This window comes from Labeo rohita, chromosome 16 (genome assembly GCF_022985175.1).
Source record: "Labeo rohita strain BAU-BD-2019 chromosome 16, IGBB_LRoh.1.0, whole genome shotgun sequence".
In the NCBI taxonomy this organism is placed as follows: Eukaryota; Metazoa; Chordata; class Actinopteri; order Cypriniformes; family Cyprinidae; genus Labeo; species Labeo rohita.
Window position 1 is genome coordinate 16,452,330 of NC_066884.1, and position 15,475 is coordinate 16,467,804.

General features: G+C 36.7%; 1 protein-coding gene across 1 annotated transcript in view; it reads right to left on the reverse strand.

The window, feature by feature from the left end:
• Positions 1-2,663: 2,663 nt before the first annotated feature.
• npr1b (natriuretic peptide receptor 1b) overlaps positions 2,664-15,475 on the reverse strand; it is a 45,931-nt gene continuing 33,119 nt past the window's right edge. Inside the window, exons 13-22 of the mRNA XM_051131548.1 lie at positions 14,362-14,433; positions 14,061-14,220; positions 13,765-13,920; positions 8,431-8,599; positions 8,061-8,207; positions 7,842-7,965; positions 7,685-7,753; positions 6,802-6,976; positions 6,488-6,586; positions 2,664-3,307 (exon numbers count right to left, since the gene is read on the reverse strand). Coding sequence (XP_050987505.1) covers positions 3,159-3,307; positions 6,488-6,586; positions 6,802-6,976; positions 7,685-7,753; positions 7,842-7,965; positions 8,061-8,207; positions 8,431-8,599; positions 13,765-13,920; positions 14,061-14,220; positions 14,362-14,433 — 1,320 coding nt within the window. The 3' untranslated portion in view covers positions 2,664-3,158. The remainder of the gene's footprint in view (positions 3,308-6,487; positions 6,587-6,801; positions 6,977-7,684; positions 7,754-7,841; positions 7,966-8,060; positions 8,208-8,430; positions 8,600-13,764; positions 13,921-14,060; positions 14,221-14,361; positions 14,434-15,475) is intronic.

The following is a 15,475-nucleotide window of genomic DNA, read 5'->3' on the forward strand; positions in this document are numbered from 1 at the left end:
GCCTGTGGAGACCCTGCTCCTCTACAGCTGCAAGATTCATGTGACTGTTCAGAACTAGTGAGACCTTCTCACCTAAACTATGGATTTTTACAAAAAGGATGGATAAAATGTTTACGTAAGGCTCCCTGGTCTCGGTGAAATGATTTTCCAAGGAAACTTGATGTTAACTTTAAATAGCAACCATATATCTCACACTTATCTCAAACATCACAGATTAAACATGGGAACATTTCTTGTGTGACTTTGACTTTGTGTAAATTAACTTGTAGCATTTTCCAATATAATAAAACAAATGTAAAAACTGTGAAAGAAACTGTGATTATAACGACAGAACTGATCACGTCAGGAATCGCACCACAGCTCGCGTCACAGAAGAATCTTTAAGTGAACAGTTCCTGAAAGAACCACATTTTTTCTTATTGTGAAGGGCATTCGAATAGTCTGAAGAACATTTTGTGCATTTGAAACGTTCTGGAGCCCTTATTAAGTGTTATTGGTCTAGTCTGGTCATATTTGCCTTGTTTATAATATGCAAATAAATGCTACAGTTCAAATGCTGTCTGATATGTTGATGCATTACCAATAAATTAAAAAAGCAAGTGCCTTGCAAAAGTATTCAAACCCCTTCATTTTTTTTCACATTTTATGTTGCAGCCTTATGTTAAACTGCTTTAAATATTTTCTTTCCACACCAGTCTACACTCCATACAACATAATGACAAAGCAGTTCTTCAGAAATTCTTCGCCCTACCTTTTTACCTCTCAAGCTTTGTCAGCTTGGATGGGGGGCAGATGCACATTTTCAGGTTTATCCAAAAATCTATGATTGGGTTCAAGCCCAGGCTGTGGCTGGGCCAATCAAGGACATTTATAGAGGTGACTATAAGCCACTCTTGCTGTGTACTTGGGCTCATTGTCCTGTTGGAAGGTGAACCTTCTGCCCAGTCTGAGGTTCTGAGTGTTCTGGACTAGGTTTTCATTAAGGCTATCTCTTTGTTTTCCTATGTGGACCTTTCCGTCTACTCTGACGAGTCCTCTGACAAGTGAACTCTACAGGCAGTTCTTTTGACCTCAGGGCTTGGTTTTGCCTCTGATATGCATTTCCAGCTGTTAGACCTTTTATTGAGACGTGTGTCCCTTTCCAAATCATACTCATTCAAATGAATTTGCCACAGGTTAAGTCCACTCAAAGTGTAATAACATCTACAAGTGATATAAATGCTTTTGAGCTACATTTCAAGTGTCCCACAAATGAATACTTATGCAAGTACTTACCAGTTTTTTTTATTTCTAATAAATTTTCAAAGTTGTTACAAACTTTTTTGTTTTATACAGTGTAGATTGATGTGGGGAAAAGGGTATTTTAAAGCAGTTCAACATAAGGCTGCAACATAAAACATGAAAAAAAATGCAGGGGTTTGAATACTTTCGCAAGGCATTGTATATTCAAATACATGACTAGCATATATGGATCATGTGTATGTATTAACTGAGACTCCTTGTGTACAGTTATTAAGAAACAAATATTGTGTCCGATTAGGAAATTGTTAGAAATTATTCAAACATAAAACCAAGGTCTTCTAAGTCTGCATGAGTTTCCAAATGTGCTAAAACGAATGCTAAAATATTAAAAATTTTGTGCACCAACCATGGAATGCTGAATATAACACAGCATTGTTAACCAAAGGAAAACCCAAGCAGAATTTGAACTTGAGAATTTCCTTTCATCTCTTTGCGTCACAATATTATAACAATTAAGTTTAAATGCCATCGGTGCTTTCAACACTATAATGGATGCAATGAGTATTATATGGGGTTTTAAATGATATGACATGACAATATTTCTGTTATGTCTCTCTAATGCAAAGATCAAACACAAAGGAGCAGTTTTAATAGCCTATCTGAGTAATACTTAACCTGCACTTGCAAATCTGTCGCCTTTAAGTGCTCATGGGAATGAGTGACAATCTGAAATCAGAAAATGCACTCAAGGTGGTTGAAAGTAATTGAAGTGTCAAGCAGGTACTTGCCCAGGCTCTCAAGAGAATAGATAAGAAAGAAATTAAATATGACTATAAGTGGGTTCAGATCTTGACTGCGTCTCAGGGTCTGTATGAATGTGCTGCATTATAGTCATGACCTTATGTGGGTAATTTAGAGATAGACTCTATGCAGCAAATAGTGGTTGGCTCCCATGACTATGTTGCCAGGTGTTTTATTATAAATCCTAAACACTGAACCTTTAAACTGGCTTACTGACTGACAAAGGCGTAGAAATAAAGTAAAACTGTTCTGGATGAACATAAACACATGGAAACATACAAGCATGTAAAATGATGCAAAGGCAAAGTGGCAAAAACATACCTGTAGACTTTGCAAGTGTAATGGCTAAAAAGATGGTCTAAAATCAAAATGAGCTATGTTTTTAATCCATTATTTTTATGGACTGTTTATGCCTTGTTAAAGCTGCTGTTTTTTTTTTGTTGCTGCGTGGCTCACAAAATTGCTGCTTCAATCAAACCAAAAAATATTAATATCAACTCTCTTAAAACTGGAGCCTGTCTTATTCAGCAAAAACATCTGGGAGATGAACCAAAGATTAATGTGTCTAGATGGCTTGAGGAAGAATATGCAAAATATGTGTGCAAGAGTCTGACTGGGTGAAAAAAAAAAATATTTGGAATATAAGAATTTATAAATATTACTCAAGTGAAATAAATGACAAAATAGTAAATGATCAATGTCTTCAAAAATTTGAATTATGAAAGTCAAGTCATTTTTTGGTGAGCTAAAATCTAGATAATTCATCATCTGTAATATTTACATGTCTTTTCTCACACACACCCTGAAAGTAATCATGTTTATTTAGCCTAATATATTTTAAGCCAGCAGTACTGCTCTTTATCCACCAGGGGACGATATTCAATCAAACTCAACCTTCACTCCATTTACATCTGCAGCTGGTGTTCTTACAAAAGAAACATCTTAAAGTACATATATACAAGGTCAGATATCATCTAGTGCTGTACAAGATTATGTATGTGTGCGCGTTCGGCCAACAAAACAATCTTGGTTTCCCTGTGGATGCGTTTGAATAGAGTCAGTGTGTCTCCGTCAATCCCGTGGAGTTTTTTTTTGCTCTCTCGCTCCCCACCGTCTCAATCACTGTTCTTTATTTCCCCCAGAAGCCAATAGGTCCGCATCTTGCCTTTTCCCTTCATCTCCACATCTCCTCTCAGCTCCAGCTGGAAGCAGTTGAACTCCTGTAGCACATCTCGAGTGGCTGACGACACATGAATCTTCAGAGCTGCAGGATAACAGCATGTGAATGATTACAGCGTTACTGTATAAATCCTGATTATTTGTGTACGCACAGCTCAGCTCACTTCACAGGGTTGACTAATGTGTGTTGGCAAACATGATTTCTGCATACTTTCCACCTGCAGGTATACTAAAGAGACAGTGGGGTTTTTTTGGCACACATTATTTGTATATTATAAAATATTTATTGATACTTTAAATAAGCTTTTATTTTTTATTTTCATTTTACTTCAACTTATTTTAGTTAGTTGCCATCTAATCTATTGAAGCCCACTGAATAAAAAAAAAGGCAATTGCGATTTTTACCTCACAATTCTGACTTTTTTCTTGCAATTGCAAATTTACATCTCGCAATTCTGACTTGAATTGTTATAAAAGTTATAAAGTCAGTATTGCAAGATATAAATCTGACTTTTTTTCTCAGAATTGCGAGATATAAACTCAATTCAGATTTTCTTTCTCAGAATTGTGTTTATATTTTTGCAAATCTGACTTTTTCTCAGAATTGCGAGATATAAACTCAATTCAGATTTTCTTTCTCAGAATTGTGTTTATATTTTTGCAAATCTGACTTTTTCTCAGAAGAAATTAACACAACTGTAAGATATAAAGTCAGAATTTTAAAACACGCAATTCTGTAGTAATGCAGTCAGTAATGCAAGAGATAAACTCACAAATCTGACTTTTTTCTCAGAACTGCATGATATAAATTGCAATTGCGAGTTATATTCAGAATTGTGAGACAAACTCTGAATTATGATTAAATAAACTCGCAATTCTGAGAAATAAAGTCAGAATTCCAAGATATAAACTCGCAATTCAGATTTTTTTTCTCAGAATTGCAAGTTTATATTTTGCAAATCTGACTTTTTTCTCAGAAAAAAGGTAAGTCAGAATTGTGAGATATAAACACTTTTTTTTTTTTCCCCTCAAAATTGGACAAAATTGGATATCTATATTTAGGCCTATATCTCAGAATCAGAATTACAAGAAAAAAAGTCATCAAAAAGTTATCATCTTGCAATTCTGACTTTATTTTTCACAATTGAGTTTACATGATGCAATTCTGAGGAAAAAAGTCAGAATTGTCAGTTTATATCTCGCAATTTTGACTTTATAGTTTGCAATTGTAAGTTTATACCACAATTCTGAGAAAAAAAGTCAGAATTGAGAGTTTGTATTAGATAAAAAGTCGCAGGTTTTTATTTTTTATTCAGTGGCGGAAACAGGCTTCCATACTAATCGGTTCAATTAACAAAAACATTTTTAAATGATTTCATTAACAACAACACATTTTAAGATGTACTGTACTAAATAAACAGTCTAGCAGGATCAAAATATTAAAAATGCACATAAGTAAAACTCCCATGTTTTAGTCAGAATTGTGACGGTCAAGACAGCCATATATTCTAATCTTCTCCTGTGAGAAATGAATTAGCGACACTTACGATTCATCCCTTTCCTGATTGCAATTTGTTTTGCTTTTGTCAAGTGTTATCTAACACTGATAGTTGTCATTTATCTGGCAGCGTTTATATGGGGAAATAGGTGGTGGGGGAAATAATTAAATTTGAATTACAACAGAATCTTTTCATCAACTTTTTTTGTTTGGGCTTTGTGAATGATGGTGAATGTCATTATGGAAATATGGTGTCGATAATACAGCGTGAAGATTCATCAGTGTTGAAACACTGAAGCAGATGTTCAAAAAAGGCAAAAAAAATTCAGGGGGAAAATATCGATAAATTTGATCATTAAATGGTACCCTGTTAAAAAAAAAGCATATGCTGGTTAGGTATGTTTTGAAGCATGGCTGCTGGTTTAAGCTGGTCATGTGCTGGTCCTAAACAACTAGCTCCTGCTCAGGACCATCTTAGGACCAGCACATAACCAGCTAAGGACCAGCTTAAAGAAGTAGTCCACTTCCAGAACAAAAATTTACAGATAATGTACTCACCCCCTTGTCATCCGAGATTTTCATGTCTTTCTTTCTTCAGTCGTAAAGAAATTATGTTTTTGAGCAAAACATTTCAGGATTTTTCTCCGTATAGTGGACTTCTGTGATGGCCCGAGTTTTAACTTCCAAAATGCAGTTTAAATGCAGCTTCAAACCATCTCAAATGCGGTTGTAAACGATCCCAGCCGAGGAATAAGGGTCTTATCTAGTGAAATGATCTGTTATTTTCAAAAAAACAATACAATTTATATACTTTTTAATGTCAAATGCTTGTCTCATCTTGCTCTGCCTAAACTCCATTTTTTTCCGGTCCATGACAGTTAGAGTATGCCGAAAAACTCCCATCTCATGTTCTTCCTCAACTTCAAAATCATCCTACATCGATTTTTTTGTTTTACCTTTTTTGTTGAGGGTGTTTGATCTGTTGTTGAACCAGAATACACAGAGTTCAGGCAGAGCAAGAAAAGATAAGCATTAGTGATGAAAAAGTATTTAAATTGTATTTATGAAAATAACTTGTGCTAAATAAGACTCTTCTTCCTGGACTGGGATCGTTTAGAGCCCTTTGAAGCTGCATTTAAACTGTATTTTGGAAGTTCAAACTCAGGGCACCACAGCAGTCCATTATATAGAAAAAAATACTGAAATATTTTCCTCGAAAAACAATTTATTTATGACTGAAGAAAGAAAGACATGAACATCTTGGATGACAAAGGGGTGAGTACATTATCTGTAAATGTTTGTTCTGGAAGTGGATTTCTCCTTTAAACCAGCTCAAACCAGCAGCCATACTTCAAAACATACCTAACCAGCATATGTTGTTTTTTCAACAGGGGAGCAAAAGGCTAATGCTAAAAATGTTATTTTTTCATAAATAAAAAAGTAATCTCAGATTCAGTGGTCTGCAGCTAAACTCTGCTGATATTTGTCTTTTTTATACCAATATATTGTTGGAATTAAACACACTCAACATTTCTTCAGTTATTATCTCATACCCTTAGTATAGAGCAGGGGTGTCCAAACTCGGTCCTGGAGGGCCAGCGTCCTGCAGAGTTTACCAGACCGGGTTTGGCCACCCCGGTATACAATCACTGCTTAAACCACTAACGTTAGCCCTTTACTAACTGACCTGAACTCTTGACCTGTACAGTTACTATGGTTACAAGCAGAAATTGCAATGTAGTGCAATTGGGAGCAGTAAGTACTTACGTTCTCCATTCGACTCCATACGAGAAGATGTGTTCACTGTATCTCCAAAAAGACAGTACCGAGGCATCTTCAGCCCAACTACACCTGCACACACAGGACCTGAAACACACACACATGGGAAATGCTGTGGAAACTATGCATGCTAATTTAAAACCTGCTCTCTTCCATAAGAGAATTCGACAATTATGTCTGTAACGGATAGAAAACTTACATTAAGAGAGCTCATGACAACCAGAAGAATCCTTGTCAGTTTTCTGCTAATTAAAAGTCCATCACAATGCAACTCAAATAAGCTTTGAAGCCATCATTCTTACCACTGTGAATGCCGATTCGTAATTTCAACTGCTGATCAGCTCTGTGGCGAATCTTAAATGTTTTGACAGCCTCCAATAGAGCAAGGGACATGCGTGCGATTTCACGACCGTGCAGTTTCCCGTTCCGTACCGGCAATCCTGAAACCACCATGTAGGCATCGCCTATTGTCTCCACCTAATCCAATGGGAAACAAAACCACCACAGCACAAGGTGGAGATTCATATCGGCACAAAAAAACAAACAAAAAACACGTGTAACAAAAAAGTAACAAAAATGTAGTTAAAACTGGAGATGTTTTCTATTAAATACAGTAAAAGTTTTACGTCGAGGTACTAAAGGTCAACAGGCCTGATTTTTATTTAAATGACAAATTTTGTGATATGAAAATAGACTAAACTAAAAGCAAAAATGCACATTATGTGATATGAATTTTTCTATCAGTATCCATTCGAAATGTATTTTAAAAATTAATGCAAATTAAGCATTTTTGACCAAGTGACATTCATGCGTCGTGGTACTCTCGTGAAAGAGTGGCGATGGCTGACAGGGAAGAAAAGAAATTCATTATTTTTAGTAAGTCGTAAAGTATTCTTGTAGCGTCATTACATTACAGTTGAACCACTGGTGTCACATGGACTATTATAGTGATGTCCTTACTACCTTTCTGGGCCTTGAACATGGTAGTTGCATTGCTGTCTATGCAGGGTCAGAAAGCTCTCAGATTTCATCAAAAATATCTTAATTTGTGTTCTAAAGCTGAACGAAGGTCTTACGAGGTTGGAACAACATTAAGGTGAATTATTAATGACAGAATTTTCATTTTTGGGTTAACTATTCAAAAAGACACACTTTATAAAACTGTCTTGTATGAGGTGTAAATACCTTGTAAACATCAAAATTATCTATAATGGCATCAAAGCAGGTGTAGAGATCATTGAGGAGGGTGACGACCTACGGAAGAAACATCCACTTAAAATCATTACAGAGTGCAACAGTAAAAACAAAGCAGAAATATTCTCAGGGTTAAGTGTTAATATACCTGCATAGGCGTGCTTTCTGCTGACAAAGCTGTGAAGCCCACAATATCACTGAAGTAGATGGTGACAGAGTCAAAAGCTTCGGCCTGCACCGTCTCACCCCTCTTCAGCTGCTCTGCCACTGAACTAACACAACAGAAATGAGAGTAAGCCAAGTGTGTACATGATTTATTGATTATTATAGCTCATTTGTTTGCTGTGTATTATGTGAGTCAACTGACTGAGGGAGGATCTGGTACAGTAAAGCTTCTGCCTTGCGTTTCTCCTCCAGATAGGCTTGAGTCCTCTCCTCCACCAGCTCCTCCAGATTATTAGCATACTGCTCCATGCGAGACAAGAGATTATCCAAGATATTACTTCTGTGCTCCCTGAGAAAGAGGATGAGAGATAAAGAAACATGATCAGGTAAATAATAATACATACAAAAATTAAACAAAATGATTGTTAGGCTACAATGTTAGCATGGCAACACTAATAGTCTGGATGCTTTGCAAGCACCATAATTGAACTATAAAATGTTTTTAATTAGAAACAAGTAAACACACAAGTGAGCCAATACACCAAGAACTAGAGCGTAAAATGGGAACAGACCTGTTCTGTTTGCGGAGTAAGACACTAATATGGCTAAACTCTGGTCTGTCTGATGGTTCTTCAGCCCAGCAACGCTGCATCAGCTGACCCAGCTCCTCACTGTGGGCCTGCGGGTTCACAGATGGGCGAAGATATGGCCACTCACCGAGAGCTACACGGTCCACAATCTCTATACACAAGGAAGAGAGAGGAAGAGAAAACGAGAAATTTTGAGCTTAAGGGAACAGATCACCCAAAAAATTAAATTCTGTCATCAATTACTTACCCTCAAAATCCTGTTTTTATAATTTAGATAACCTTTTCCAGCATGTTTTCTCCAATATAGTGGACATCAACAGGTTGAAGGTCCAAATTGCCGTTTCGATGCAGCTTCAAAGGGTTCTACACAATCTCAGCCAAAGAATACAGGTTTTATCTCTCTAAACAATTGGTCATTTTCTTTAAAAAAAGAAAAATGTATATACATTTATCCACAAATGCATGTCTTTGCACAAAAGTGACACATGGTTAGTTCTTCGTCTGTGTACGTCTGTTCAAAAAGGTAGGGTAGAATGTATAACTCCATCTCATTTTCTCGTCCAACTTCAAAATTGCCCAGCATCGTCATTTTGCCTTTTTTGTAAAGGGTGTTTGACTTTCTTTGCACGTTCACTTTGTAAACACTGGGTCAGTACTTCCGCCTATGTCACGCGTGCGTGATTACACAATGTGTGTGCAAGACGAGCATTTGTGGTTAAAAGTTATATAAATTTGTATTTTTCATAGAAAATTGCATTGTTTCGCTAGATAAGCCCCCTACTTCTTGGCTGAGATCATGTAGAGCCCTTTGACGCAGCACTGAAACTGCAATTTGGACCTTCAACCTGTTGGCCACCGCTGAAGTCCACTATATGGAGAAAAATCCTGGAATGTTTTCCTCAAAAACCTTAATTTCTTTTTGACTGAAGAAGGAAAGATGTGAACATCTCGGATGACACGGGGTGAATAAATCATCAGGAAATTTTCATTCTGGAAGTGAACTAATCCTTCACCAACAATGAGCAATATATTTGTTGCAGCCATTTTTTAAATCTTTGTTAACTTTAGTCGTTAAAAACACAAATATAACTGTTCATTATTTGTTTATGTTAGCTCAGGTCTATTAAATAACAGATACAACTTCTGATTTTAATCAGAAGGGATTTTAAAAGGGTCATCGGATGCAAAGTTAATGTGTGTTGGCAGTGTATGTACACATCTACACTATAATGATAAAAATCCATGCAATTCATCTGTAAATAATATAATATCCCCTTTGTCAAATCGAGCCATTCTCAGATGCCTGTCGGTGTGGCGTCAAACAAACCAGACAGGAGAGTAGATTACCACTGGTGGACTTGAACTTGAAAAATGGTTTGTATTGACGTCTTGCCATGGTTGAAACAAGATACGCTCTAATGTTCATTTGTGTTTATTTCATGTTATAACTAGGAAAGAGCAAGAGATGTTCAGTTTCTGTGCCACTTGAACTGAGGCGCTACAGCGATTTATCGCAACATTAAAGAGTCAAAACAGTATTTGTTTCAGTATTTAAAAAAAAAAATACAAAATTTGAAAGCTGAGACTTTGTTTTATACCTAAAGTAACCTGCTCTTTCATTTGTCTCTGCGTTGTCATGTTCCTCTTTGCTCCGTTATGTATTTTTTACTGAGTGAGACTGAGATTAATAAATTCTTTCCAATCAACAACTGATGTATTAAACTAAGATCCAGCCATGAATTTTCTTCTTTTAAACAATCTGTTTCAGCTGGATGTCACAATACAGATGAAAAGATTTTCTTCTTCCATTACGTCACAACTTTAATATTGGGCTGTACATAAAAGAAAGTCAGTAGTTTTTGGATGAACTACTGCTCCTTTAAATCCAGCAGCATCAGCAGTCTGAAGACATTTTGCCTGTCAAAGTGCTTTTCTTCCTTTTCTCTCCACTATCAACTGCATCAGTGCATTTTCCATCAGTCTTATTCCCACAAACTCCCACAATGTTTTATCTCCATTTTCCATCCTCTTCCTGATCTCTCAGCTCTATTCATCAGGCTCTTACAGCTCTGAAAGCCTAGAAGAAACGCCTGTGGGTTGTAGCACTCTAGTAAAAACACAATTTCTCAGCTCCGTCAGAGGCTTTTCACGGACAATCTGGCCTGATAAGCAGCTTTTCAAAGCTCAGGACATCTTTACTGCTACACAATCTCTTTGTGTTTGCGTTTTGTATTTATATGGGCACCTGTGGTGCCAGATTGACTGGTTGACCAGGAACACACTAGACTGATTGGTTCACCAGTCTCGAGTTGTAATATTCACCAACAGTAATCTTATTACCAAGGTGCCCAAATGCATGTGTGAAGACTGATATGATGATCTCGTCTATGTCAGTACTGATTATAGTGCTGAGATCACAAGCTCCAGGGACGCTGACAGCACATGATCTCTGTTTGTGAGTGAAGCAGAAGTGTTTTCTTGACATAAAAACACACACACACGGCTCTGATCAGTATTCTGAATCACATGATTAAATCCATGAATTAGATTAGAAAGGGAAAGAGAGTGAAAGAGACAAGCGTGGATGGATATGTGTGTGCGAGAGAGACAAAAAAAAACAAATGAACCTTTTAGTATCTCTAAAAATGATATAAAGTGACAGTGATTTATACAGCTTTGCTTTCATTCGCATGGAAATTATAGATGCAATGGAGACATTTTAGAACGTTACTTCAGGGATGTTTTAGCATGTCGTGATATTTTCCATATTTTATGGCAACTAAAGACCCTGTATAATCATACGGAATCAAAATGTAAAATTTGACACAAAGTAACAACCCTCTAAGGGTTGTTCTCTGTAAACGAGAACCATAAGCACGGAATGCAGTGTGTGTGAGGATGTTGGCTGGATGACAAGATAATGTCAAGTGTCTTCCTCTTCAGACAAACTCACTGGTGGTGAAGTGAAAAGGCTAGTGGACTAGCAAATTAAGAGTGTGTCAGGGTGTTCTTATGCATACATACTGTATGTTTAAAGGATCATCTTTGATGTGTTTGTGCTAAAGAGAGGATGCGAGAATGTGCGTGTGTATGTGCGTGAGGGCAGCTGTGAATGGCGTCTGGCTGTGTATTTGTTGACCTCTCTGAAGAACCTGGTTCATTAGCGTCTTTCATTCGTGTCACTGCGGAGGCTCTCGAGGGTAATTTGTGTGAGTGTTCTGAGTGCAGAGCCGTGCATCAATATTTGAAAGCGTTTTGGAAGGAGACGGAAAACCAAGTTTTTCATCCTTCTCAAATTGTTCTCAGACAATTAAGTATTTCAGACCCCAAATCTCAGAGAGAAGCAAAAACAATTAATTATATTAATTTATTAATTAAACGGAAAACACAAAAAAGCAGGATTTTCCACTGCCGATGGCAGAAAAAGGATTTTAATGATTTTAAGCTTAAAAAAAACAACATGAAAGTATAATGAAAAATCAGTTAGTTTTACTTGTGTGTAATATTTTACATGTTCTAAAGCCTTATGATACCTTTGTGTGAGAAACAGGTGAAACAGATTTTAAAACAATAGGCATCATGCACTTAGTTGCTGATGTTGCCGAATTTAAAACTGACTCTGATCTTCAGCGACTAGTGTCAGCTCCTTGAGACTGTTAAAGACATAGTTGACCCCAAAAACTAAAATTTTGTCATTAATTCTACCCTCTTGTTCTTCCAAACTTATAAGACCTTCGTTCATCTTGGAACACAAATTAAGATGTTTTTGATGAAATCCGAGAGCTTTCTGACCCTCCATAGACAGCAACTCTACTACCACGTTTAAGGCCCGGAAAGGTAGTAAGGACATTGTTAAAATAATGTGACAGTAATGTGACATTAGTGGTTAGGAAAGGGTCAGAATTCTCAGATTTCATCAAAAATATATTAAAGGAAAAGTTCACTTCAATAACAAATATTTACAGATAATTTACTCACCCCCTTGTCATCCAAATGTTCCTGTCTTTCTTTATTCAATCTTAAAGAAATTATGTTTTTTGAGGAAAACATTTCAGGATTTCTCTCCATATAGTGGACATCTATGGTGCCCATGAATTTGAACTTCCAAAACATAGTTTAAATGCAGCTTCAAAGGGCTCTAAACGATCCCCGCCGAGGAAGAAGGGTCTTATCTAGAAAAAATCAGTCATTTTCAAAACAAAAAAAAAAAAAAAATTTACACTTTATATACTTTTTAACCTCAAATGCTCATCTTGTCTAGCTCTGCGAAAACTCTGTGTATTCCAGTTCATGACAGTTATGGTATGTTGAAAAACTCCCATCTTATTTTCTTCTCCAACTTCAAAATCATCCTACATCGCTGTTTTACCTTTTTATTGTAAAGGGCATTTGATGACCTTTGCATGTGCACTTTGTAAACACTGGGTTGGTACTAACTATATTGACCCGGAATACACAGAGTTCACGCAGAGCTAGACAAGATGAGCATTTGAGGTTAAAAAAAAATAAATTGTCAATTAAAAAAAAAAAAATAATAATAACCGATCGTATCGCTAGATAAGACCCTTCTTCCTTGGCTGGGATCATTTAGGGCCCTTTAACTTTAAACTGCATCAGTTCAACCTCAGGGGTACCATAGATGTCCACTATATGGAGAGAAATCCTAAAATGTTTTCCTCAAAAAACAATTTCTTTACGACTGAAGAAAGAAAGACATGAACATCTTCGATGACAAGGGGGAAAGTAAATTATCTGTAAATTTTTGTTCTGGAAATGAACTGGAGATGAAGGTCTTAAAAGTTTGGAATGACATGAGGCTGAGAAATTAATGACAGAATTTTCATTTTTAGGTGAACTATCTCTCTAAATCAATGAAAAAGTTGTTATTCACTAAAAATTCTCAACATTGGTTCTACATGTTCATGAGAGAAGTAACAAGTCAGATCTTTTCAAAGAAATGCAAAACTGAATGATGCATTCACTAATCGGACTGATCTTGTTTACCGACTCAGTGTTCTGGTTAACAGTTCACAGGAGAAAAGGACACCAAGTGACATCAGTGAACACCAACTTAAACTATTTTAACGATGTCCTTACTACCTTTCTGGGCCTTGAACATGGTAGTTGCATTGCTGTCTATGCAGGGTCAGAAAGTTCTCGGATTTCATCAAAAATATAAAAAAATTTGTGGTTTAGGATGACATGAGGGTGAGTAATTAATGACAGAATTTTCATTTTTGGGTGAACTATCCCTTTAAGGTCAAAAACAGGATGGAGTTGGGCAGATTTAGGCTAAACTTAGATTTGATCTCTGACCTTTGGGGCTAAGCGAGTCTCCCTCCAGGTAAAAGACTCCTCTCCGCAGAGCCACCTCTTGAAGGATAATGCCAAAACTGTAGACATCGCCCTTCTGTGTGCCTCCTGGAGGAAAGCACTCCATTCTTAACAGCTCTGGAGCCATCCACAGCTTACCTACACACAGGCAGAGGCACACAGACACAGACAGGAGACTGGCAGTGAACAACAGAGATTGTGAGGTTTGCATGTATGCGTGTTGTGGAAAATCGTCAAATTGACACAAAATGACAAAGCTGAAAGGTCACATGACTGACGTGCATAATAAGAGTGGGCGTCCTCCGTGTCTGACTCCGTCCTGATGCTGGACAGCCCATAGTCAGTGATCTTTAGCACAAAACGATTGTCAACCACACAGTTGGATGATTTCAGGTTGCCATGGGATACAATCACACTGTTGTGAAGGAAAGCCATGCCCTGAGGGAAGAAAAAGATTGGAAAGTATAAAAGAAAGCAAGAGGGTCGGGACAGAGCTCAATCAGAGAAAATGAATTTAATCACTTCTGGAAAGCTATCATGGAAAATAAATGCATTTTGAAGTACAGAGAGGGTCTCTACCTTTACTATGTCACTGACAAGTGAATATTTGAACATCCAGTCTAGTGTGATGCTCTCATTCTCCAAAATGTCCTGTACACAAATGCAAAAAAAAACCTGAGAAAAGTGCATATACATAGATATACAGCACAGAAAGTATTTGGACTTAAAGGATTAGGTCACTTCCAGAATAAAAATGATAATTCTTTATAATTTACTCACCCCCATGTCATCCAAGTTGCTCATGACTTTTTTTCTTCAGTCCAGAAAAAAGGAAAAACATTCAAGGATTTGTGTCCATATCTTCCATATTTTCTCCAGGGTCTTATCTAGCAAAACAATCTTATTTTTTTTTTAAATGTATATGCTTTTTAACCACAAATGCTTATCTTGCATCTAGGTCTGCGATGCACGTCTACAACTTCACATGTTACGTAATCATGTGTGGTTAGTTCTTTATCTGTGTACTTCGGTTCAAAAAGGCAGGGCTTTGTAAACACTGGGTCGGTACTTCCACCTACATCATGCATGATCTTTCCAATGTCATTATGTAATGCGTGAGGTCGAGCTAGTGAAAGATGAGCATTTGTGGTTAAAAAGTACATTTAAGAAATGGAAATGTGTTTCTCTGTTACCTGTCTTGCATAATCAAAAACAATAAACACATTGTTCAAAAAAAAGTACATTTAATTTTTTATTTTTTCAGAAAATGACTGATTGTTTCTGTAGATAAGACCCTTATTCCTCAGCTGGGAATGTGTAGAGCCCTTCGAAACTGCACTGAAACTGCAATTTGGACCTTCAACCCAGCACCCATTGAAGTCCACTATATGGAGAAAAATCCTGGAATGTTTTCCTCAAATACCTTAATTTCTTTTCGACTGAAGAAAGAAAGACATCAACATTCTGGATGACACAGTGGTGAGTATACTATCAGGAAATTTTATTCTGGAAGTGAACTAATCCTTATGCATTAGATTAAAAAAAAAAGTTCCTGAAAGAAATGGCCAAGAAAAAAAGTATTTTGACAGCAGAAATTTAGCATGTTTGCAGATGCCATTTGGTTTGATATTTTGAACATAATACAGTTATTATTTTAAGCATCCAAATATTTTTTGTGTATATTTTTGTATGT